At 40.8% G+C, this 27664-nt stretch overlaps 1 protein-coding gene across 20 annotated transcripts in view; it reads left to right on the top strand.

The window, feature by feature from the left end:
- rimbp2b (RIMS binding protein 2b) overlaps positions 1-27664 on the top strand; it is a 329543-nt gene that overhangs the window by 48382 nt on the left and 253497 nt on the right. For all 20 annotated transcript variants that reach the window (XR_009807576.1, XR_009807577.1, XM_061906907.1 and 17 more), the window contains one exon: positions 6707-6844. Coding sequence is in view for 17 of the 20 variants with exons in the window: in XM_061906907.1 (XP_061762891.1) it covers positions 6707-6844 (138 nt within the window). In the remaining 3 variants the exon portion in view is untranslated. The remainder of the gene's footprint in view (positions 1-6706; positions 6845-27664) is intronic.

The following is a 27664-nucleotide window of genomic DNA, read 5'->3' as shown; positions in this document are numbered from 1 at the left end:
GATTGGCACCTGGCCACACCTGGTGTCAATCAGCCCACTACTATTTGTACCTGCTTTGTCTTCCGGTCAGTGCTGGATTTTTGTCGCTCTTGTCGTTGCTACCTGTCGTGTCGTGTCGTGTGGTATCATCGTGTCAATGCTGCCTTACGGTAAGCTATATTTGATAGTGGTTTGTAGCTTATTGTCTTTTGTTCCCTGCTTCCGAGTTTGTTTTCATATTGTAAGTTCGACTTCTGTTTCTTGCTCGATACCTGCTAGCTTCCACGCTAGGCCTTTTTGTTTGTTATCCGCCTCGAGCGCGCTTGTTGTTGTACCCCTTTGTTTTGTTTTTGTCTTAGTGTTTTTAATTAAATCATGTTTTCCTGCAAAATGCCTCACTCCTTCTCTGCATCTTGGGGTTCGTCACCAACAAACTTTGACAGAATAATCCAGCCAAATTCGAACCCCGCAGAGATGTCTATGGCTGAGAGACTTAATTAAGTTTTAGAATTGATGCACAAATCTCTGTCAAAGTTTGTTGGTGACGAATCTCACGATGCAGAGAAGGAGGGAGGCATTTGAGGCATGGATCTTGAACCCTTTTCTTTTTTTCTTTTTTTTTATGGAGACAAAGAATATTTACGCATTTAATATTTGTTTACTTACTATGGTATATTATTTATTTATTATTTATTTGTTCACTATTATGTTACAGAGAACAAGGGAATAGGATAACATTGCTATGGTGTGAAAAGGGGTAGGATTACCATCATCATCATCAATCTTTATTGCAGACCTTAAGATCCATTAAACGTGTAAAAACACAATACAAAACATAAAAAAACAAACAAACAAAAAACACATTATCACATACACATGTTTGTATGTTAGAAACTGACATTTGGGCTTTATTTATCTTATATTTTTTAATTTTTAGTGTTTTGTTTTTAATGTTTTGTATTGTGATTTTATATGTTTAATTAATTTTAAGGTCTGCAATAAAAATTGATGATGATGATGATGATTTTACAACACTATATTGGGGTATTATTATACAAGCTGTCAGGCTTGCCCTTGACAGTTTGTTTGTGTTTTAGTTTTTCCTCTGTGTGTGTAGTATTTCCTGTCTTTAGTTCCTGTCAGCACTCTTATTTTGGTTCAGTTTCCTGAGTGCTGTGTCCCCTCAGCTGCGGCTGATTGGCACCAGGCCACACCTGGTGTCAATCAGCCCGTTCCTATTTAGACCTGTTTTCTCCTCCAGTCTGGGCTGGATTATTGTATTGTTGCTCCTGTCCTGTCGTGTCATTGCAGCGTAGCGGTAAGCTATATTTCGGTAGCAGTTTGTAGCTTACTGTGTTACGTCTGTTTGGCATCGTGGTGCCGGGTTTGATTCCCTCGTGGATGCGTCAACAAGTGAACACAGCAAAGGTAAGATATGAACAATTTATTTAACGAAAAGGAGCTATGAAACAAAACTCTGGTGCTAATAAAAAGGCAAACCAAAGACGCTAGCATAAAAGCTAGGATATACAACAATGAGAACTAAAACTGGCATGTAGGCACATAAAAGAGTAAAACAAAACATACAGCATGAGAGCTGGAATGAACAAATGGCTTAGCATGAAAAGCTAGCGAGAATGTACATACGTGACAGTGTAACTTAAAGCAAATTAGAGTCCCAGGCAGAAAAATGTAAAGAGGAAGGCTTATAAAGGGAAGGTGATTAACAGAGAACAGGTGTGCAGGAACCGGGAGTAACAGCTGAAAACTAATAAGTAACCATGGTGATGGACTAAACGGGAAATAAACGGATCAAACGGAGAATAAGAACAAAGATGGAAAAATAAACAATAATATGTGAAGATCCGAGTCACGGATCGCAACATACTGTCTTTTATTCCCTGCTTTTAGTTTGCTTTCATAAGTAACGATTTATGTTTCCTGCTTGTGACATGCTAGCTTCCACGCTAGGCTCGTTATCTTCTAGCTCTCATGCTAGCTCTTTTAGTTTGTTGTCCGCCTCGTGCGCGCTGTTTGTTCGTACCCTTTTGTTCGGTTTTGTCTTAGTGTTTTATTAAATCGTGTTTTCTTACTCGATGCCTGCCTCCATCTCGTTACAAACTCTGACACAAGCAAGTAATAACCTGTGATTAATCCTGAACAATCCAAATTTAAAAGGTTGATTTATGTGATTTAAAAAATAAATAAATCTGAATTAGTTTGAATACCGCCTCTTTCTTATGGTTCCATTGATTAAATAAGTTCAGGTTCTTCCTACTCCTCTTCGGACTTGGTGTAATGAAACAACTGGAAAATAATGATGAATTACATTGTATGGTCAAAATAAACTGAAACTGAACAAAACCTTCCTTTTGTATTTTGCAACAATTGGAGCTTTAACTTGGGAGGCAAGCATGAGTAATGTGGCCGTTTTTTTTACTTTCACATGTTGTGTATTTCTTTACAATAATTAAGTTTTAAGGGTTGTCTTATCGTACCCTAAGCTATTTTCAGTCGCTGATCCAGGAGGTGCATCGTCAGGCTGGGCTTGCAGACATTACGGAGGACTGTTTGCTGTGCTTGAGTGTGGCTGTTTGTTGTTTTTCCACTCAGACCGCCTGCTGGCTCCCAGCAGCCGTTTACCTACACTCCTACACATTGAGTGCAAGGCAATTTTGATCATCAGTGAGCTTTGCAGCAGCAGTGTGCTTTGACAACAAACAAGACACAACACATTCAGTGACGCACTAAACCCGGGATCTCAAACGCAAACAGGTTTAATCCGGCCCACGACCCGCAAAATTAATTAAAGCGTAACATGAGCTGCAATTTCTTTTTTTATGAAATAAACTGCAGTTCTAAATGTGTCCACTGGATGTCGCAGTAGCAGTTCAAGTGTAACCCACGTCACACATGACACTGTCAGCTGATTTTAAAGAGCCCTCTGGATTGGCTCCCGCTACTCCAGTCAGCGTCGATTGTGGCTGGCAACAGACTAATGCTGTAGCATTATTTATTGTACATTATCCACTCGACAGATAAAAATAACGACCAAGTAAAATGCAAAGTCAACATGACCATTATCTTTGTAGTTAGATTTCGGTGCGGCGCTGGCCGTTTGTTGACGGCACGATGTGCACCCTGAACTCCATTGTAAAAGTGTGTGTTTCTACATTTGTTGTTTGTTCTATTTTGTTTTATGATTAAATATAGCATGATTACATTGATTACATTTGGAGTTATGTTACCTTTAATTCTGCTATAATGGTGTCATTTTTGGGCAGCACGGTGGACCTGGGGTTAGTGCGTCTGACGCACAATACGAAGGTCCTTGTTATGCTCCGCCGCCCGGATCATATATATTGTTTTGGTTTTTGAGTCCTTTTGTGTTTTGTCGATCGTTTTGGACTCTTCCTGTTCTTAGTTTTTGCACTTCCTGTTTTACCCTGTTACCATGGTTTCGCATTTGTTCCACCTGCTATGCTTTTTGACGCACACCTGTGGTAGTTGTTTGCTTTAGTATTTAAGCCTGCCTTCGACCTCAGTTCATTCTTGATCCGTTGTTTGCTTCATGCAACACTCACGTTGGCACGTCTAAGCCTTTGTATCTTTGCTAAGTAGCTCCTTAGCTTCTCGTGCGCTAGGCATGCTACTGTTGGACTTTTGGACTCTATGCTAAGTTTTAGCTTACCTTAACGTGCGTCCGGCACGCCTTTTCTTTGCTGTTTTGTACCAGTGTTCTTTTATTTTTGTATTAAACCAAGCTCCTACCTGCAATTCCTGCCTGTTTGGTCCTCGTGCATCCTGGGGTGACACAACACACGCATAAAAATGCGGTTCAAACGCGACAGTCCTGAGTAGTCCTGGGTTCAATCCCGGGCTCGGGATCTTTCTGTGTGGAGTTTGCATGTCCTCCCCGCGACTGCGTGGGTTCCCTCCGGGTACTCCGGCTTCCTCCCATTTCCAAAGACATGCACCTATGGATAGGTTGATTGGTAACACTAAATTGGCCCTAGTGTGTGAATGTTGTCTATCTGTGTTGGCCCTGCGATGAGGTAGCAACTTGTCCAGGGTGTAGCCCGCCTTCCGCCCATTTGTAGCTGAGATAGGCACCAGCGCCCCCCGCGACCCCAAAGGGAATAACCGGTAGAAATTGTAATTTTGATCATTTATTTGATTGTATTATAATTATATTATTTGAATAATGGTAAATGCATGTTTTGTGGCAGTTGCGGATGTCACCAATGTGGCAGTTTAAGGAAACACTCGATTGCTTTTCCAAACACGTCTTTAATGAAATGCCATCATGATAATGCTGAACAGGAAGTGCTTAAAGTTTTAATGGCTTTGTAAAAACACATAGACTGTACATTATTGTACAGTATGTTGAATATTGTTTTGTATATTGTACAGGATTGCTTATTATTTTTTTATTGGATAGTACTCTATTTATTTCGATTCTTAGTTTTTTCTTTATTACTCGTGTAATTTATTTTTTATCCTATATTTGTTCCCACTACGCACCTTAAGTTGGAGTTCTTAATCTTGTTATTGTTATGATCCGCTGCCCGGATCATATCATGTTCTGGTTTTGAGTCGTTTTGGTATTATATTCTGTTGGTTTTTGACTTCCTCAGTTCCTGGTTTGTTCTGTTTCCATGATTACTCATTAGATTCACTTGACTCTTGCTTTGAGGCGCACCTGCCTCTTGATTACTGTCTTTATTTAAGCCTGCCTTTTCTGTTCACTCAGTCTTGCCTCCTAGTTTGTGTTACACGGAACAAGTGACTACTCTGACTCTATTTCTGTACTTTCTAGCTTCCTCGCTAAGCCCTTTGCTCCTCTAGCTCCTATGCTAGTAGTTTTGTTTTGCCTTTTGTGCCTTGTACAAGTTTTTCTGTTTCATAGTCTGTTCTCTCTGGCACTCATCGAGGGTGGACGCTCCCCTTTCCTCTCCCTTATCTCTCCTACTTGCTTCTTTGTTTTGTCTTTTCTTAACTTTCTTGTTGCCTCTTTTTGCAATGCTCTCCAAATCTAAACATTGGAACTATTTAACTGGCCTCAACAAAATTGACAAGATCTTGGGTTTGGGGGAACTTGCTGTCGTGATGAAGCGGTTGTTGCTGGACACACGACGGACTCTTGGGAGAAGAAGTGCCGCGTGCCTGGCGACCCTTTTCTGTCGAGGACGTGGAGATATCCACCTATTCGGAATTATGACAACAGTACATCTGCTGATTGGAGTAAGCGTTGCTCTGGTTTGTCGACAAATTGGAAGTTGCTGGCAGTCTTCACAGTACTTCAAAGCTGCCACAAATGATTGAAGGATGCGGGAAGAACTGTGGATTACATCGGACTGTGTACCCCGCAGTTTTTGAGGACCAGTCATAGACAATTTTAGAGTGAAAAGCAAATCTTATTTTCACTCGCATACAAATCATTTAAACTTGGATTTTTTTCCCTGGCTTCGAGACTCTCCCGAATATCACTGCAGGAAGACACAACAAACTCCCTTTTTTGTCACTCAGGGACATACACCTGTTGTTGTGAACTTTGGACTAGCGATGGCAAATACATCAAGGCCGCGGAACAGAGACAGACTATACACACACACATACATCCACAAAAAAAATATACGCCACACATACACCCTCCTGTCCCCCAATCCAATGCCCTCAACGCAATCCCGTAGGGGTGATGAATGGATGGTCAGCGCCTGAGAGCTGCGGCCTACCACCATGACCTTCAACTACCTTCCCTCTGTTGCTAGATATCTCGAGATGTATGTTGTAATACGTATATGTGCTTTGCTAAGGAGGTTTTTTCTCACTCTGAACTGGGCCCCCTTAGGAGCCCAGTCTGGATTGTACTTTTTTTTACTCATCCTTCCCCAGCGTTTACCTTTTTCCCATCTTTTACGGGGCGCCTTATGGCGACCCATCAGCGTTCTTGTTCTGTAACCCTGTACACTGTTTGTTTGTCTAATCTTGAACAGGTTTGTGCTGAAAACAAAGTTTTCTTGTACTTGTTGCAATGACAATAAAGACCTACCTACCTACCTATCTACCTACCTACCTTATTTATTAAATAAATCTTTGTTTTTTACCTCTGTTGCCCGACTGCATCTCTGAGAGAACAAACCCGCATCAGAATGCCCCACAATCGTCACAGTTATATGCAAATATAATGACAATAAAGTCGGCATAGCTCGGTTGGTAGAGTGGCCGTGCCAGCAACTTGAGGGTTGCAGGTTCGATTCCCGCTTGTGCCATCCTAGTTACTGCCGTTGTGTCCTTGGGCAAGACACTTTACCCACCTGCTCCCAGTGCCACCCACACTGGTTTAAATGTAACTTAGATATTGGGTGTCACTATGTAAAGCGCTTTGAGTCACTTGAGAAAAGCGCTATATAAATATACTTCACATACTTCACATTTTATTAAACTTGAAGTGCTTTGCCAAAAGGATTATTTGTGTACATTTTCAGAATATTATTGTTCTATTTTTGGCCAAAGAAAAACAACTTTGAAGTTGTCTACATTTTTAAGTTATCATGCCATGATTTTACCAGTCAGGCCCGGGCGGAAATAGATTTTCCTCCATGCGGCCCCTGGGATAAAATTAGTTTGACACCCCTGTACTAATTTATACCTTCTTATAGGGATACGCTGAGAAATTAAAGATTACATATTCATATATTTTCTCCCTTTTTTTCCCCATTTACAGCTAAGAAATGAGGTGTTGCCCCTACAGCTCCCCGGTGTGCAGCATTTGGACAGCCTTTGTCTGCTAGAGAACTGCAGCACAGCCCCGAGACCCAACCTTGAGACCCTAAGCAGCCAGAGGTTGACACAGAGGTTATTGGTGAGTTTAAATAATGAATGTTTGACGCTCGCTTGTTGAGGCTGCCAGGCCATGACAGGGCATGGCAGGAGGAAACTTGAAACAGAAATGGTTAATGGTGTAAAATTGCCCTATAAGAAGTAGTATGTCCCTGAAATGTAATTTAGTAAGGAGTGTGTTGGTGTATTAACCTTGTAATACATCCGTCTATGAGGTGACATGTCGAAATTAACTATTATTTTGTGTCTGGTTGGATTGGCCAGAATAAAAGCTGTTTCATAACCATATGCGCTGGGTTCCCACTTGAATATAAATATGCTTGATTTATATTGAATTTGCATATGTGGATCGCTTTTTTGCTTTTGTGTCGATGAGACATTCCTCCCACAAACCAGATGCACAAATAAATGTGACCGAGTTTGAATGTGAAGATACAAACTGCCCTGAAAACAACCAGCAGAGGGCACTGCAGCCGGAGCGGTCTGGGTCACAGACATGGTCAGACACTGGCGAGCCAATCAGAGGCACACTAGGGAGGGTTCATATTGTGGATTAAATGGATGGGTAAGTAATAACTAGTATTGATCAGGTGTGTTCAGGCTCGTCAGTGTCTGACCATTCTGTTGCAGAAAAGAAACGGCAGATCAACTGGTCTAAAAAGGGGGTTTATTTAAAGGCTAGCATTTACAAGTTAGTTTTAAGGTGGGACTTGAATGCTTCTAGTGAGGTAGCATCTCAAACTGTTACCGGGAGGGCATTCCAGAGTACTGGAACCCGAATATAAAACGCCCTATAGCCCGCAGACTTTTTTTGGACTCTGGGAATCACTAATAGGCCGAAGTTCTTAGAACGCAGATTTCTTGCCGTGACATGTGGTACAAGACAATCAGCAAGATAGGATGGAGCTATACCAGGGGTCTGGAACCTTTTTGGCTGAGAGAGCCATGAAAGCCAAATATTTTAAAATGTATTTCCGTGAGAGCCGTATAATATTGTTAACCCTGAATACAACTGTCAGGTTCAAACACTGATGACATATTAAACAGACAAGAAGCAAGGAATTAAACAGAGACAGGATTCAGTTTAGCTCAATGAGGAGAAACGTGTAGACCTGTACCCTTGTACAGTGTCGTCCCACGCTCTGACAAGAGAATTCTACGCCTCCTCTTTTATTTGGACATTCCCTGATTACAACAACTAAATGTGTGCATCTCTTATTCTTTTTAATAACATTGTTATTCTGAAGCTAACCAATAATAAATAAAATACTTTTGACCATGAATGCGACTTCTTGAACAGGTTTCAATAGAAATGGATGGATGGATTAATTCATGAGAATGTTTTTTTTTTTAACTTTATTTTTGACACTGTGATTACTAGCGGACATGTTCATTACTTATCGTGTTAAACAATGTCAGCTAAGATTCATCCGAGAGCCAGACACAGTCATCAATAGTTCCACATCTGGCTCTAGAGCCATAGGTTCTCTACCCCTGATCTATACCGTTTAGTGTTTTATACGTAAGTAGTAAAACCTTAGTCGCATCTATGTGAATACTTTTTAGACTTGTAATGGTTATTAACGGCGTATTTTACAAAAGAACACCATTTCTAAACCCCCCCTCTCAAATTGGTCCTAGCTAGTAGGAGAGGCTATGGGCTATTTAATTTGAAAAATGCCATTTTTCTGACATTCTGCTGTCTGTCACTGCCGGAGACTGTTCTCTGTCCTGAGCAGGAGCTTAGGTTCTCCATGCATCACAAATCATCTACTGAGATTTTGGTGCTTTGCTTCCTGTTGTTGTTGTTTACCTTTTGACATAAGCTGTGAGGTTTGTGTAGCGATACTATGGAACAGAGCGGTCAAGCGAACATGTTTCTCTACCACATATCAACCAGAAAGTTTTTGGATGAGAAATTTGTGATATTAAATCGGCTCTTACCGGAGACTAGAGCGGAGTTTGCGACCTCCTGCAGCAGTTGTCAAAAAGGCTGTTGTGACTTTCTTGGCTCCTCCATATGGTTTCCTTCAGAGACACTGGCGGTCACCGCAGCCCTCCGACTTTCAAGTATGACTTTATAATCTCGCTAAAACACTAGTAACACAATAAGCAGATAAGGGATTTTCCAGAATTATCCTGGTAAATGTGTCTAATAACATCTGAATCGCTCCCACTGCCGTCACCTTTTTTTTCTTTTTTGTAGTTCTTCACTCTAACTTTCCTCATCCACAAATCTTTCATCCTCGCTCAAAGTAATGGGGGAATCGTCGCTTTCTCGGTCCGAATAGCTCTTGCTGCTGGTGGCTATGATTATAAACAATATGAGGATGTGAGGAGCCCTACAACCCGTGAGGTCACGCGCACATTGTCTGTTAGTGCCGGTACAGGCAAGGCTTTTTCATTAGCGACCAAAAGTTGCGAACTTTATCGTGGATGTTCTCTACTAAATCCTTTCAGCAAAAATATAGCAATATCGCGAAAGGATCAAGTATGACACATAGAATGGACCTGCCATCCCCGTTTAAATAAGAAAATCTCATTTCAGTAGGCCTTTAATATCTCTCTAAACTCCTATTAATCTACTTGTTATTTCCTGGTAATAGCTTGCTTACTTTTTGCTGAAAAGTGCATCCATCGACTCTTCTTAGACTTTACTAAGAAAATATTTATTGTGTTGTCGCTGCTCTTCGTCTGTGTGTAACGTGCTTAGCCTCATCTTCCAGTCCTCCAGTGATAATAATACTTAAGAACGGCAGTAAATGTGCCACAATGGAGGATTAGTTCTAGGGAAGCAGCTCCACGATGTGTTTGGGAATACAGCTACTTTTGGTCGGCAGATTCATTTTTACATATTTTTTAGCCAAAGCCATGGAAAAATGGAGGAACAACAACACCAATTTGCATTTTTATTGCCTGCACTGCAAAAAGTCTGTGTTCAAAAACAAGGAAAACATATACAAAAATGAAGGGTATTTTACTTGAACTAAGCAAAAATGTCTGCCAATAGAACAAGAATTTTCGTCTTGTCAAGACTTTCCAAAACAAGTAAAATTAGCTAACCTCAATGAACCCCAAAATACCTTAAAATAAGTATATTCTCACTTATAACAAGTGCACTTTTCTTGGTAGAAAAAAAAAGAGACCTTTTTGCTCTATATGTTGAAAAATATTCTTAAATTAAGTAAATGCCATTATCTTGACATACTGATATGCTTTCGGCATCATGTGTTGGGATGTCGCATGGCTGCAGTTGTGTGACCTCAAGTATGCAAAAATCCAGGAGAGCAGAAAGCAGGTAAGATGATTTTAATTTCATCAAAGTAAAATATATAAACAGAAAGCAGTCTTGCATGGAGATGTTCCCAACATAGGTTTAACTTCGAGCACTGAGGAGTGCTCGAGTGAAACATAAATAGACCTATGTTGATTGACCGCAGCTGAGGACCGCTGCCAATCAACGGCGAGTCTGACAAAAACAGTGCTCAGCGGAGTAAACAGGAAGTATGACAAAATAAGAGCACTGAACAGGAAACAAAGTACAAAACACGAAAAACTATCAGAAAGTAAGTGACAGATCGTTACAGGACCTCCCCCTCAAGGAACAGATACCAGATGTTCCCTGGAAAAGAAAAATGGAAAAAAATGTCCACAAAGTAAGGGAGGATGGAAGGAGGATTTGGTGGAAGGTCGCCAAACCTCGTGTCCCCGCAGCCAGCGAGGGAAAGTCAGGTGGCGACGGCGCGTAGAGCGCCGCTGGAACTGGCGGGGCGGGCGGCCACGGAACAGCCACATCATTGGCCGAAAAAGAGACGAGTGCATCCCGCGAGGAGGACGCCCAGGGCACGGCCACATCCGCGGCTGACGTGGAGGCGGGCGCGCTGAAGCAGGCCCGGAGACAGCAGACAAAGCGGCGGGGGCTGCAGCCAAAACAGATACCTCTGCAGGAGGCGGCTGAGGAGCCGATGTTGGTGCCGGCGTGGAAGCGGCAGACGTCATCAACGGCGTGGAAGCGGCAGACGTCATCAACGGCGTGGAAGCGGCAGACGTCATCGGCGGCGTCGAAGCGGCAGACGTCATCGGCGGCGTCGAAGCGGCAGACGTCATCGGCGGCGTCGAAGCGGCAGACGTCATCGGCGGCGTCGAAGCGGCAGACGTCATCGGCGGCGTGAAAGCGGCAGACGTCATCGGCGGCGTGAAAGCGGCAGACGTCATCGGCGGCGTGAAAGCGGCAGACGTCATCGGCGGCGTGAAAGCGGCAGACGTCATCGGCGGCGTGAAAGCGGCAGACGTCATCGGCGGCGTGAAAGCCGCAGATGACGCCGGGCGAGGAGCAGCAAATGCTGGCCGAGGAATAGCGGATGCCGGCGGTGACGAAGCCCGGCGTGGTGCTGCTCTTGGTGGCGTTGGGGCTCGGCGTGGAGCCGGCGTTGGGGCTCGGCGTGGAGCCGGCGTTGGGGCTCGGCGTGGAGCCGGCGTTGGGGCTCGGCGTGGAGCCGGCGTTGGGGCTCGGCGTGGAGCCGGCGTTGGGGCTCGGCGTGGAGCCGGCGTTGGGGCTCGGCGTGGAGCCGGCGTTGGGGCTCGGCGTGGAGCCGGCGTTGGGGCTCGGCGTGGAGCCGGCGTTGGGGCTAGGCGAAAGCCCGCCAGGGACGTAGATGTCTCCGTGGAAGGAGACGCTGGCGGGGATGACAGCGGTGTGTGCCTGGCTGCACCGCAGTGTATAGTGGGCCCCCCTCCACTAGGTGGCTGCCAGACACCGTTCACACATGCGGGAAAACGTGCCTGCTCGTCGGAGTCCCCCGGTGCGAAAACCAGGGACGGGCGGGAGGGGACCAGGAGGAGGGACGAAGACACGTCCCGTGCCAAGTCCCAGCAGGAGGACAAAAGCGACCTCACTGTGGGCTCCACTGGAGCTCTCGGCGAACCAAAAAAGAGAGCGGGAGCTGGCAAAAAGAGCAGCCGGGGAGCAGCCGCTGGAAGCTGCGTAGGAGCAGGGAGAAGCAGCTCAGCAGACGACGGGAAGGATGGCGGCGGCGGACGTGCCGGTCGGAGAGCCGCAGTCGGCGACGGAGCCGCAGGAGCCGCGAGACGTGAAGGAGGAGGCGGGCGCGCCGGTCGGTGAGCCGTAGCCGGCAGCGTTGCCGAGAGGAAGGATGGCGGCGGAGGACGCGCCGGTCGGAGAGCCGTAGCCGGTAGCGTTGCCGCGGGAGCCGCGAGGCATGCAGGAAGTGGCGGACGTGCTGGTCGGAGAGCCGTAGCCAGCCGTTGAGCCGAGAGGAAAGATGGCGGCGGGGGACGCGCCGGTCGGAGAGCCGAAGCCGGTGGCGTTGCCGCGGGGGGAGGGTCCGCGTCTGTAGGCTGGGACCGCACAAACCTGGCCTTCAAGTCCTCCAGGAATTGTGCGGTCCAGAACGTCGGCTGAGGATTGCCGACAGGGATTCTCGCGAGGTCACAATTTTCTGGCTCGAAGTTACTGTTGGGATGTCGCATGGCTGCAGTTGTGTGACCTCAAGTATGCAAAAATCCAGGAGAGCAGAAAGCAGGTAAGATGATTTTAATTTCATCAAAGTAAAATATATAAACAGAAAGCAGTCTTGCATGGAGATGTTCCCAACATAGGTTTAACTTCGAGCACTGAGGAGTGCTCGAGTGAAACATAAATAGACCTATGTTGATTGACCGCAGCTGAGGACCGCTGCCAATCAACGGCGAGTCTGACAAAAACAGTGCTCAGCGGAGTAAACAGGAAGTATGACAAAATAAGAGCACTGAACAGGAAACAAAGTACAAAACACGAAAAACTATCAGAAAGTAAGTGACAGATCGTTACATCATGATTTTTTTTGTCATCCTAGAGTAAGAAATTATTACTTAAAAAAAGTAGTTTTATACTTGTGACAGTTGCAACACACTTGCAAATAATATTCAAAAGTCCAAGAAAATAACAGTTATCATGCACTGCAAAGAGTCAATGTTCAAACACAAGAATAACAAATACAAAAATAAGGGGTGTTTTATTTGAACTAAGCAAAATTATCTGCCTACAGAACAAAAAAATTTGGCTTGTCAAGAATTTCCAAAACATGTAAAATTAGCTAACCTCAATGGACCCAAAATACCTGAAATTAAGTATATTCTCACTAATAACAACTGTACTACTATATGAGTACGTATTTTCTATTGTTTCATTGAAAATAAATTAATACGTTAATTATGAGACACAATTGTGTCAAAGTCATGATTTTTTTGTTCATGCTTGAAATAAGTGAATTAGTGAAGGGAATTATGTTTATATAGCGCTTTTCTCTAGTGACTCAGCGCTTTACATAGTGAAACCCAATATCTAAGTTACATTTAAACCAGTGTGGGTGGCACTGGGAGCAGGTGGGTAAAGTGTCTTGCCCAAGGACACAACGGCAGTGACTAGGATGGCGGAAGCGGGAATCGAACCTGCAACCCTCAAGTTGCTGGCACGGCCACTCTACCAACCGAGCTATACCGGTTTGAAAAAGTAGTTTTATACTTGTGAGTGTTGATGACACATCTTTGCAACACTTGATATTCTAGTTTCAAGTTTCAACAGTTTGTTTGGACGAAAAATCTTCCACTCCTTCTTTGTCTCATTTTGTCCACCAAACGTTTTATGCTGTGCGTGAATGCACAAAGGTGCGCTTTGCTGATGTTATTGATTTGTTGTAGCCAACCTACTCAGTGGCCTAGTGGTTAGAGTGTCGGCCCTGAGATCGATAGGTTGTGAGTTCAAACCCCGGGCGAGTCAAGAATAAAAAATAAAAAAAATGAGGGGTGTGTTATTTGAACTAAGCAAAATAATCTGCCTATAGAACAAGAACATTTGGCTTGTCAAGAATTTCCAAAACATGTAAAATTAGCTAACCTCGATGGACCCAAAAATACCTGAAATTAAGTATATTCTCACTAATAACAACTGTACTACTATATGAGAACGTATTTTCTATTGTTTCATTGAAAATAAATTAGTAAATTAATTATGAGACACAATTGTGTCAAAGTCATGATTTTTTTGTTCATGCTTGAAATAAGATATTACTTAAAAATGTAGTTTTATACTTGTTAATGTTGATGACACAGCTTTGCAACACTTGATATTCTAGTTTCAAGCATGTTTTACTCAATATAGGTCATCAAATCTCAGCAACAAGCCATAATATCTTACTAAAATCATTTAGGGCTAAAACACTTAAAACAAGTAAAATACTTTAACATAAAATATGCTGAGTGAGAAGAATTATCTTATCAGGCAGAAAATAAGCAAATATCACCCTTATTTGAGATATTTAATCTTACCTAAATGTCAGTTTTGGTGAACATTTTGTCCTACTGATTTTGGCGGTTCTTGAACTCACCATAGTGCGGACTGTGACAAAAAATCTTCCACTCCTTCTTTGTCTCATTTTGTCCACCAAACGTTTTATGCTGTGCGTGAATGCACAAAGGTGCGCTTTGCTGATGTTTTGGATTTGTTGGAGCTAATCTACTAAGCGGCCTAGTGGTCAGAGTGTCCGCCCTGAGATCGGTAGGCTGTGAGTTCAAACCCCGGGCGAGTCAAGAATAAAAAAAAAAAAGAGGTGTGTTTTATTTGAACTTAGCAAAATTATCTGCCAATAGAACAAGAACATTTGGCTTGTCAAGAATTTCCAAAACAAGTAACATTAGCTAACCTCAATGGACCCAAAATACCTGAAATTAAGTATATTCTCACTAATAACAACTGTACTATATGAGGACGTATTTTCTATTGTTTCATTGAAAATAAATTAGTAAATTAATTATGAGACACAATTGTGTCAAAGTCATGATTTTTTTGTTCATGCTTGAAATAAGATATTACTTTAAAAAAGTAGTTTTATACTTGAGTGTTGACGACACAGCTTTGCAACAGTTAATATTCTAGTTTCAAGCATGTTTTACTCAATATAGGTCATCAAATCTCAGCAACAAGACGTAATATCTTACTAAAATCATTTAGGGCTAAAACACTTAAAACAAGTAAAAGACTCTAACATAAAATCTGCTGAGTGAGAAGAATTATCTTATCAGACAGAAAATAAGCAAATATCACCCTTATTTGAGATATTTAATCTTACTTAAATGTCAGTTATGGTGAACATTTTGTCCTACTGATTTTTGCGGTCCTTGAACTCACCATAGTGCAGACTGTGACAAAAAATCTTCCAATCCTTCTTTGTCTCATTTTGTCCACCAAAAGTTTTATGCTGTGCGTGAATGCACAAAGGTGCGCTTTGCTGATGTTATTGATTCATTGGAGCCAACCTACTCAGTGGCCTAGTGGTTAGGGTGTCCCCCCTGAGATCGGTAGGCTGTGAGATCAAACCCCGGGCGAGTCAAGAATAAAAAATAAAAAAAATGAGGGGTGTGTTATTTGAACTAAGCAAAATAATCTGCCTATAGAACAAGAACATTTGGCTTGTCAAGAATTTCCAAAACATGTAAAATTAGCTAACCTCGATGGACCCAAAAATACCTGAAATTAAGTATATTCTCACTAATAACAACTGTACTACTATATGAGGACATATTTTCTATTGTTTCATTGAAAATAAATTAGTAAATTAATTATGAGACACAATTGTGTCAAAGTCATGATTTTTTTGTTCATACTTGAAATAAGATATTACTTTAAAAAAGTAGTTTTATACTTGTGAGTGTTGACGACACAGCTTTGCAACACTTGATATTCTAGTTTCAAGCATGTTTTACTCCATCCATCCATCCATTTTCTACCGCCTATTCCCTTTTGGGGTCGCGGGGGGCGCTGGCGCCTATCTCAGCTACAATTGGGCGGAAGGCGGGGTACACCCTGGACAAGTGCATGTTTTACTCAATATAGGTCGACAAGTGCATGTTTTACTCAATATAGGTCATCAAATCTCAGCAACAAGCTGTAATATCTTACTGATATCATTTAGGACCAAAATACTTAAAACACGTAAAAGACCAACATAAAATCTGCTAAGTGAGAAGGATTATTTTATCAGACAGAAAATAAGCAAGTATCACCCTTATTTGAGATATTTAATCTTATTTAGATTTCAGTTTTGGTGAACAACATTTTGTCCTACTGATTTTGGCGGTTCTTGAACTCACCATAGTGCAGACTGTGACAAAAAATCTTCCACTCCTTCTTTGTCTCGTTTTGTCCACCAAACGTTTTATGCTGTGCGTAAATGCACAAAAGTGCGCTTTGCTGATGTTTTTGATTTGTTGGAGCCGACCTACTCAGTGGCCTAGTGGTTAGAGTGTCCGCCCTGAGATTGGTAGGTTGTGGGTTCAAACCCCGGGCGAGTCAAGAATTAAAAAAAAAAAAAAAATGTGGGGTGTTTTATTTGAACTAAGTAAAATTATCTGCCAATAGAACAAGAACATTTGGCTTGTCAAGAATTTCCAAAACATGTAAAATTAACTAACCTCAATGGACCCCAAAATACCTGAAATTAAGTATATTCTCACTAATAACAACTGTACTACTGTATGAGTACATATTTTCTATTGTTTCATTGAAAATAAAACAGCATTTTCCATTTGGTTGTCATCTGTTTTAATTATGAGACACAATTGTGTCAAAGTCATGATTTTTTTGTTCATGCTTGAAAAAATATATTATTACTTTGAAAAAGTAGTTTTAAACTTGTGAGTGTTGATGACACTGTGTTGCATCAGTTGATATTCTAGTTTCAAGCATGTTTTACTCAATATAGGTCATCAAATCTCATCAACAAGCTGTAATATCTTACTGAGATCATTTAGGACCAAAACACTTAAAACAATTAAAAGACTCTAACATAAAATCTGCTTAGTGAGAAGAATTAGCAGACGGAAAATAAGCAAATATCACCCTTATTTGAGATATTTCATCTTACTTAGATTTCAGTTTTTGTACGTTTGCACATACTTCTTGCAGATTTAGATGGATTTGTTTTAATAATGTGTGCACACGAGAGCTGTGTTACTTCTTTCTGGTTTAGATTGAATCTTGGTCTTGCTTCTTGGAATCGATATTGGACTGACTTGGGCTAAGTATTCCCTCGATATGTCATGATCATTGTCAAGACAATTTGGAGACAAACATGCTCCTGAGGGGAGGAGTGGCATTAGACTCCGACCAACTGTTATTAATGAAAATATAAATGTCGACACGGCAGTACATGCATCATTGCCCCCTTCTTCTTTACCTTTCTTTTTCGACAATGCAGTACCAATCATAATATAATGCAAAATGTTGGCACTAAAAAGCTTTCGAAAAAAGATGTCCTTATTCCCATCAGGCTTTCTACAGATGCTTGTATTCATCCTGGGTTTCTTTGATGTCTGTCCTTCATTGTGAATGAGCAGCATTGATTAGAAACGGAGTGACGCCTGCAAAATGGGGTTTGTGTTCCTGTGTTGTAACAACTTCAATGTACACAAGAATGCACATTCTGGAAACAAAAACACAATTACAAATATGAACATTATTACATTAAAGGCCTGCTGAAACCCACTACTACCAACCACGCAGTCTGATAGTTTATATATCAATGATGAAATATTAACTTTGCAACACATGCCAATACAGCATTTTTAGTTAAATAAATTACAATTTTAAATTGTCCTGTTCAGCTTCTCAGGCAAATCATATAGTTGATGTAGATGCCCATTTTGGCTGTTCAGATTTACTTTACAAAAGAGAAGTGTAGGATACTTCTATTCTTGTCTTATATGTATTTGACTTTATTAAATGTATTATATTATCATTTGGTGCAGGAGGGGATAGAAAGAGAAAAAAAAGGAAGACTGAGGGGGAAATGGTGGGGACAAGAGGGGGATTAGACAGAGAGACAAAAACGACAACAGCAAACACAATAACAACAACAACACAAACGATATGTACAAATATGATTGTAAAAGTGATAGCAAAGAAGCAGGAAATGTTAATGAGCATTATTACGCTATTGATCATGAACAATACCAATAATTTACCTTTATTATCAATAATACAGTTGTTCAAATGCAACAATACATATACGTAATGATAACTAGAGATACAAAATGAATACCGAAAAATGGAGGGGAAGAAAGAGAAGCAACCTATATTAACCTTGTAGATTGTTATAGTATGAGTCGGACCATTTCTTATTTCTAAAAGGATAAATGCAGAGCAGTGAGTGTTTATATATATATATATATATATATATATATATATATATATATATATATATATATATATATATATATATATATATATAGTTTTAATGCCAGTTGTGTCAGGCTTGTCCGTGACAGTGTAGCCATGTTTTAGTTTTTCCTGTCAGTGCTCTTATTTTGTCTGTTTCCTGTTTTTTTCCCCCCTGAGCGCTGTTTCCGCTCAGCTAGGGCTGATTGGCATCTGGCCACACCTGGTGTCAATCAGCCCACTCCTATTTGAACCTGTTTTGTCCTCCAGTCGAGTGCTGGATTATTGTCGTGTCATGTATTGTCGCTCCTGTCGCTCGTGTCGTTGCAGCGTAGGGGTGAGCTATATTTTGTAGCTTTGTGTAGCTTACTGTCTTTTGTTCCCTGCTTCCAGTTTTGTTTGTTCATAGCCTAGTGTGTTATCTGCCAGCGTGTGCACCTTTTGTTTGTACCCTTTTGTTCTAGTATTTTAATTAAATCAAGTTTTCCTGTTCAATGCCTGGCTCCTTCTCTGCATCTTGGGGTTCGTCACAAACTAACTCTGACAAGTTTTTTTGTCTGCGTCCGCACTGATGACACTGTTTTTTTTAATGGGATCAGCAGAGACAGTACCACTAAAGCTGGGATCAACCGAAATATTATATTTGTATGTTTTCCACATTTTCAATTCGATTTCCTACGGAAAGTTAGTGTGGCGGTGTTGTGTTTCGGTGCACCAGCTGTGGTGTGGGAACAGGTGTGAGGTTAGCGCCACCGACTGTGACTGTTGGCGGTGATGAAGCTGGTGAGAGTTGTATTTATAAGTTGCCCACCTGCTTGTGACGTGACGGTGTGATGACTGGGATGTCAACGTTTCTTCAGGGGCCACGTCTGCACCTCCGATGGTGGATCAGTGCTTTCAGAGTGAAATATCCTTTCATGTACAAACCCAAAAACGGGCAATGAATGGATTTGTGAGTAATTGCTCGGGGTGTGATGACACGCGAGATTACAAAGTGACGATTTTTCTTGCATAGAGAAAAAGCTGTCACTTTTCGGGCCTGATCGACTGAAAGTTTGCGTGCAAGCTTGATAGCATAAACAAAGCTGATCGACTAAACTCGTGCGCAGAGGATCCTGTTTGTTATGTGAGCAGAATAAGGAGCACGAGCCATTTTTATGTGAGTTTTTTTTTTCCACAAAAGTTTTCATACAAGCAAACATTGTGCGTAACAAACTAGTCTCCTTCCCTGCTCCCTCTCAGCTCATTACAATATTTTGCAAACAAGAATCATCAATGAAAGGTAGAAATGATACTAAATGTTCATGTTGCATGCAAACAACATGATGCGTCACACATGCATTGATACAACATGATGCATCACACCTGCATGCATACACCATGATGCATCACACATGCATTGATACAACATGATGCATCACACCTGCATGCATACAACATGATGCATCACACATGCATGCATACACCATGATGCGTCACACATGCATTGATACAACATGATGCATCACACCTGCATGCATACAATATGATGCATCACACATGCATTGATACAACATGATGCATCACACATGCATTGATACAACATGATGCATCACACACGCATTGATACAACATGATGCATCACACATGCATGCATACAACATGATGCATCACACATGAATGCATACAACATGATGCATCACACCTGCATGCATACAATATGATGCATCACACATGCATTGATACAACATGATGCATCACACATGCATTGATACAACATGATGCATCACACAAGAATTGATACAACATGATGCATCACATATGCATGCATACAACATGATGCATCACATATGCATGCATACAACATGATGCATCACACATGCCTGGATACAACATGATGCATCACACGTGCATGCATACAACATGATGCGTCACACATGCATGCATACAACATGATGTATCAGGCATGCATTGATACAACATGATGCATCACACATGCATGCATACAACATGATGCATCACGCATGCATGCATACAACATGATGCATCACACCTGCATGCATACAACATGATGCATCACACATGAATGCATACAACATGATGCATCACACATACATGCATACAACACGATGCATCACACATGCAGGGATACAACATGATGCATCAAACATGCATGCATACATGATGCATCACACATGCATGCATACAACATGATGCATCACACATGCATGCATACAACATGATGCATCACGCATGCATGCATACAACATGATGCATCACACCTGCATGCATACAACATGATGCATCACACATGAATGCATACAACATGATGCATCACACATACATGCATATAACACGATGCATCACACATGCATGCATACATGATGCATCACACATGCATGCATACAACATGATGCATCACACATGCATGCATACAATACATAATGTATTAATGTATTAATACTTTATACATCAGTAGAACCTTGCTAAAAACTGTGCGCTTAGTTCCTATTCCGTCAAGTCAATTTTATTTATCTAGCACGTTTACAACAACTTTTAAATTGAACCAAAGTGCTTTACAGGTTAAAAAAAGCATAGAGAACTTAAACAAAGAATGAGCTGAACAAAATCGTGCAAAAAGCGATACGGTAAAAGGGGTCGAATAAAAAGTAAAACATTTGCTAAATAAAAATCATAGTAATAAAAAGTGCGACAAATGGAAAAAATAAAACTAAAGCGAAGGGGTGGAGGGTGGGCGGGGGGTTATGGCCTAGTGTGCAGACTCAGCTCAGGTCAAAGGCCAGCGAGAAGTGGTAGGTCTTAAGAAGGGTTTTGAAACCCCCCAGGCTCTGGGCTGACCTAATGCCGTGTCTGACAGTGGAACTGCTAGGGAGCAACTTCTACAGAGTGATTGATTGATTAGGCGAGAAACATTTTCCTCGGTTTTTGGACAATTTGTCGCAGGTTACTGATAAAACTAAGGTACCACTGCACAGTACTGTAAACGCACAGCAGTCAAAAGAAACCAGTTAACTGTATTTTTTTTTACGAACCAAGCCAACATGTCAAATCAATAATACAATCACAGCTGTAACACTTAATATATCACCGTAAATTCAGATAACATGCTGTGTGAGAATGACAGCCAGGGTTTGTATAGCAAATGATTTATGAGACGGCATGATTCCTCCTAAGAGGTTTCTCCAAATCCACTTTTCACTTGCCAAAGTGCACTAATAATAGGCTATATACATATATCAATTCATACAGTATCAACCAGTTAATGTCAATGTTTTATGTTCGTGTGGTTTGGATTTGATGTCAAATTTTCCCATGTTTGCAAACGCACCATCTGTGCCTAAAAGGTGATTGGCGGAGAATGAGTAAGTGTCGCACAGGAGGTAAAACCTGTTGGAGTTGTGCCATTTTTTATCATAAGATTCGGAAAAAAAGTTAAAAATAGCGCCAGACTGATTTTTTTCAGAGTGCTACAATACATTTAATTTGTTGGGTTACCATCTTTGCCGAAAAGAATCATCAATGAAATATATAGAAATGATGTTAAACGTTCATGTATCAATTGTATTCGTCATTAATATCTTACACTGTTTTTTTTTGCATGTTCGACTGTTTCATTATCCATAAAGTGTTTTGTGTTAATATTTTGGGTATCTGGACAAAACTGAGGTACTACTGTATAGTACTGTAAATGCACCCTTTTAAAACAAACCTGTGAACTGTGTTATATACGAACCAATCCAAAATGCCAAATTAATAATAGAATCAATAGAACTGCTAGGGAACTGCTAGGGAGCAACTTCTACAGAGTGATTGATTGATTAGGCGAGAAACATTTTCCTCGGTTTTTGGACAATTTGTCGCAGGTTACTGATAAAACTAAGGTACCACTGTACAGTACTGTAAACGCACAGCAGTCAAAAAAACCCTGTTAACTGTATTTTTTTTACGAACCAAGCCAACATGTCAAATCAATAATACAATCACAGCTGTAACGCTTAATAACTCACAGAAAATTCAGATAACAAGATGTGTAAGTATGGCAGCCAGGGTTTGTATAGCATACGATTTATGAGACAGCATGATTACATCTAAGAGGTTTGTGAAGGGAAGTGAAGTGAATTATATTTATATAGCGCTTTTTCTCTAGTGACTCAAAGCGCTTTACATAGTGAAACCCAATATGTAATTTACATTTAAACCAGTGTGGGTGGCACTGGGAGCAGGTTGGTAAAGTGTCTTGCCCAAGGACACAACGGCAGTGATTAGGATGGCAGAAGCGGGGATCGAACCTGCAACCCTTAAGTTGCTGGCACAGCCGCTCTACCAACCGAGCTATACCGCCTCTTCAAATACACTTTTTACTTGCCAACGTGCATCAATAATAGGCTGTATATATATATATATATATATATATATATATATATATATATATATATATAGATCAATTCATACAGTATTGACCAGGTAATTTTAATGTTTTAAGTTTGTGGGGTTTGGATTTGATGTCAAATTTTCCCATGTTTGCAAACGCAGCATCCGTGCCCAAAAGTTGATTGGCGGAGAATGAGGAAGTGTCGCACAAGAGGTATAACCTGTTTGAATTGTGCCGTTTGTTATCACAAGATTGGGGAAAAAAGTTAAAAATAGCATCAGACTTTGTGTGATTTCTTCAGAGTGCTACAATACATGATGTTACTTTAATTTGTTGGGTTTTTAAAACAACTCATTACCATCTTGGCCAACAAGAATCATAAATGAAAGGTAGAACTTATGTTAACAGTTCATGTATCAATTGTAGTCGTCATTAATATTTTACACCGTTTATTGAATGTACAACTGTTTTATTATCCTTAAAGTGTTTTGTGTTAATATTTTGGGGGTCAGGACAAAACTGAGGCACTACTCTATAGGGTTAGGGTTAAGGTTAGTAACTGTTATGTTGGAAATGTAAAGGTTAGTAAATGCTACCTTTTAAAACAAACCTGTTAACTGTATTTTATACTAAACAATCCAAAATGCCAAATTAATAATAGAATCAGAGCTGTAACACTTAACAACTCACAGAACATTCAGATAACATGCGGTGTGAGTACGACAGCCAGGGTTTTTATATAACATACAATTTATGAGACAGCATGATTGTTGAGATCCGAAGCTCGGATCATTCCATATTCTTGTTTTCTTCCATTTTTGTATTATAGTCTGCCAATATTTGCCTTAGTTCCTTGTTTAATCCGTTACAATGGTTCCTCATTAGTTTTCACCTGCCCCTTGTTTTAGATGCACACCTGTTCCTCGTGATTGCTGCCTTATTTAAGCCTGCCCCTTTTGTTATTTCGTTCTCGGTTCCTAATTTGCTCTCATGCAACAAGCGACGACTGTTTTCCATGCTATTACCCTCTAGCTGGGCTTCACGGTGGCAGAGGGGTTAGTGCGTCTGCCTCACAATACGAAGGTCCTGCAGTCCTGGGTTCAAATCCAGGCTCGGGATCTTTCTGTGTGGAGTTTGCATGTTCTCCCCGTGAATGCGTGGGTTCCCTCCGGGTACTCCGGCTTCCTCCCACTTCCAAAGACATGCACCTGGGGATAGGTTGATTGGCAACACTAAATTGGCCCTAGTGTGTGAATGTGAGTGTGAATGTTGTCTGTCTATCTGTGTTGGCCCTGCGATGAGGTGGCGACTTGTCCAGGGTGTACCCCGCCTTCCGCCCGATTGTAGCTGAGATAGGCGCCAGCGCCCCCCGCGACCCCGAAAGGGAATAAGTGGTAGAAAATGGATGGATGGATACCCTCTAGCTTACACGGTACGCTTTATTTATTCCTAGTTCTCATGCTAGTTGTTTTTTGTTTTCCCTTTTTGTGCCTTTGTGCCAAGTGTTAGTGTATCTGTTTGTTTCCCTAGCTTCCATGCTAGCGCGTTTGGTTTGCCTTTTCTGCCTAGCACCAGTATTTTTGTTCTTAGCCTTTTATTAGTTAAAGAAATCCTTTATTTCTTACCTTACGCTGTGTTCTTGCCCGACGCATCCATGGAAGAACATCGCTATGCCCACCAAATCTCACAATGATTCCTCCTAAGAGGTTTATCCGAATACAATTTTCAACAATATGTATGCACTGTATCATGAGGGACAACATTTATCTGATGGGACATTCCTGGGGAGGAAATCGGAGTCGCATCTCATCATTGCAGCATCCTTGTGCCAAAAACATAATTTTCACGTTTCATTTATGCCCTTAAAGGACTACTGAAACCCACTACTACCGACCACGCAGTCTGATGGTTTATATATCAATGATGAAATCTTAACATTTACTAAATTGCAATTTTAAATTTCGTGCCAAAATATCCTGCTGAAGTCACGGATTGTCCAGGAGATTATGTTCCAGCATCGTTCCCAGCTATTAAGTTGTCTGTTTTCATCGAAAAATTCCTCAGTATTCTGGACATCTCTGTTGCGGAATCTTTTGCAATGTGTTCAATGAACAATGGAGACATCAAAGAAGAAAGCTGTAGGTGGGAAGCGGTGTATTGCGGCCGGCTTTAGCAACACAAACACAGCCGGTGTTTCATTCTTTACATTCCCGAAAGATGACGGTGAAGCGAACGCGGTTGGATTGGACCACACACACAAAGTACAGTGTATTATGCAGCGATCATTTCGAAAGATCGTGTTTCGAAGAGGGTCCCTTGCGAAGGGCAGGGATGGGCATCACCACCACCCGTCAACTGGTGCTGAAGAAAAGGTACGGGGCCGACCTTCAGGATATACAGGGACCATATAATCTCACTAAAACACAAGTAACACAATAAGCCGAGAAGGGATTTTTCCAGAATTATCCTAGTAAATTTGTAATTTGTCTAATAACATCAGAATTGTCAGAGTTACTTTGTGTCGAACCCCAAGATGCTGAGAAGGAGGGAGGCATTTTGCAGGAAAACATAGTTTAAGTTAAAATACTAGAACTAGATCAAACAAAGGGCACGAACAAAAAGCCCGCACGTGGGCGGGTATAACAAACTAAGGGCTATGAACAAACAAATCGGAAGCAGGGAACAAAAAACCGTAAGCTACAGACATCTACCAAATATAGCTTACCGCTACGCTGCAATCACACGACCAGTAGGAATGGCAAGTAGAAAACAGGTCTTAAATAGTGGCTGGCTGATTTATCCCAGGTGTGGCCAGGTGCCAATCGGCCACAGCTGAGGGTTACACAGCACTCAGGGAGACAAACAGGAAACAGAACCAAAATAAGAGTGCTGACAAGAACGAAAGACAAATGCAGAGGAAAAACTAAGACATAGACCAAAACTGTCAGGGATAAGCCTGACAAGAATCGCTCCAACTGCCCTTTAGTCTTTTTTTTTCCCTTTTTTTTTTCTTCTAGTCCTTCACTCTCACTTTCCTCATCCACAAATCTTTCATCCTCGCTCAAATTAATGGGGAAATCGTGGCTTTCTCGGTCCGAATCGCTCTCGCTGCTGGTGGCCATGATTGTAAACAATGTTCAGATGTGAGGAGCTCCACAACCCTTGACGTCACGCGCATACCGTCTGCTACTTCCGGTACAGGCAAGGCTTTTTTTATCAGCACCAAAAGTTGCAAAATTTATCGTCGATGTTCTCTACTAAATCCTTACAGCAAAAATATGGCAATATCGTGAAATGATCAAGTATGACACATAGAATGGACCTGCTATCCCCGTTTAAATAAGAAAATCTCATTTCAGTAGGCCTTTAAAGCACTGGTCCCCAACCATTGGTACTGGGCCGCAGAAGATTTTTTTATACATTTTTATTAAAAAAAAAAAAAAAATAAAAAGTTTTATTTTTTTATTAAATCAACATAAAAAACACAATATACACTTACAATTAGTGCACCAACCACAAAAACCTCCCTTTTTCATGACAAAAACGTCAAAGAAAAAAAAAAAAAGGACCCCCCTCCCCTCCCATCCCCACCCGGGCCGCGGGACAAATTATTAAGCGGATACAAAAAGGGTGGGGACCACTGCTTTAAAGAACGCTGTGTGGCTGTCAGAATAAAACTTGTATTGATTGTAATCATAACAACTAACATTTGTAATGCACAAAAACATTCAGCTCAGTGCTTTACAGCAGTGGTCCCCAACCACCGGGCCGCAGAAGATTTTTTTATGAAAAAAAAAAATAATAATAATAATATATTTTTTTTTTAATTAACCTTCGTCTTGTGTTAGGGTCGCCACCGACCCGTTTTAGTTTTTAAATGCATAAAAGAACCACATAAATTTATTTTTATGCATCAAGGATTTTTGACTTTGTCAGGAACCTCTATTTCAACAAAATAAAACTTGTTTTTTTTGTTTCACTAAATTATAAAATGCTCTGGTTGAAATTATGACCTTGGTGTTGTTAGGGTCGGTTTCGACCCAGTTATAAAAATAGGACTATAAAGCACTAAGTAGAGCAAAAACTGAACACACTGACGGCCAGCTCCTCTCCCAATCATGTGAGCTTTAGTGGATTCTCATTTTACCTTGTTATCCAGTACAAAAACAAACAAAATTTATGTGGTTCTTTTATGCATTTAAAAACTAAAATGTCCAGACATTTGAGGTCAATTCAGTATAGAGTTGTTACTATGTTAAAATTATTCAAATGAAAAAATAAATAAAACACATTTATTTAAGAGATGTGTTCTAATACCCCTCAGTAATGGTCAGGTAACACAACAACCTTTTTTTTATTTATACGATTCTCTTGAGGTTCGTTTTACCATTTTTTTCAAATGAAATCGAGGGGTATACTGACAAAAAAAAGGCCCAATGGCCCACACCAAAAATATTAAAACCAATATTTTCATGGATAAGGAAACCTAACGAGGTAACCAGGAGATGAGAAACAAATTGGATGATAGATAATTGTTTTTAGTGTATTTTACAGCTGATTTAAAACATGGGTCAAAACCGACCCGTTAACATAAGAGATGGTAACAGAAAGCTAACACAAGAGGAAGGTTAAATCAACATAAAAAAAACACAATATACACTTACAATTAGTGCAAAAACCACAAAAACGTCCCTTTTTTATGACAAAGACGAAAAAAAAAAAAAAAAAAGTTTTTTTTTTTTAATTAACCTTCGTCTTGTGTTAGGGTCGCCACCGACCCGTTTTAGTTTTTAAATGCATAAAAGAACCACATACATTTATTTTTATGCATCAAGGATTTTTGACTTTGTCAGGAACCTCTATTTCAACAAAATACAACTTGTTTTTTTTGTTTCACTAAATTATAAAATGCTCTGGTTGAAATTATGACCTTGGTGTTGTTAGGGTCGGTTTCGACCCAGTTATAAAAATAAGACTATAAAGCACTAAGTAGAGCCAAAACTGAACACACTGACGGCCAGCTCCTCTCCCAATCATGTGAGCTTTAGTGGATTCTCATTTTACCTTGTTATCCAGTACAAAAACAAACAACATTTATGTGGTTCTTTTATGCATTTAAAAACTAAAATGTCCAGACATTTGAGGTCAATTCAGTATAGAGTTGTTACTATGTTAAAATTATTAAAATGAAAAAATAAATAAAACAAATTTATTCAAGAGATGTGTTCTAATACCCCTCAGTAATGGTCAGGTAACAC

The sequence above is a fragment of the Nerophis ophidion genome, linkage group LG07, assembly GCF_033978795.1.
Source record: "Nerophis ophidion isolate RoL-2023_Sa linkage group LG07, RoL_Noph_v1.0, whole genome shotgun sequence".
In the NCBI taxonomy this organism is placed as follows: Eukaryota; Metazoa; Chordata; class Actinopteri; order Syngnathiformes; family Syngnathidae; genus Nerophis; species Nerophis ophidion.
The sequence above is the reverse complement of the archived record's forward strand: the minus strand, read 5'-3'. Positions and strand labels throughout refer to the sequence as shown.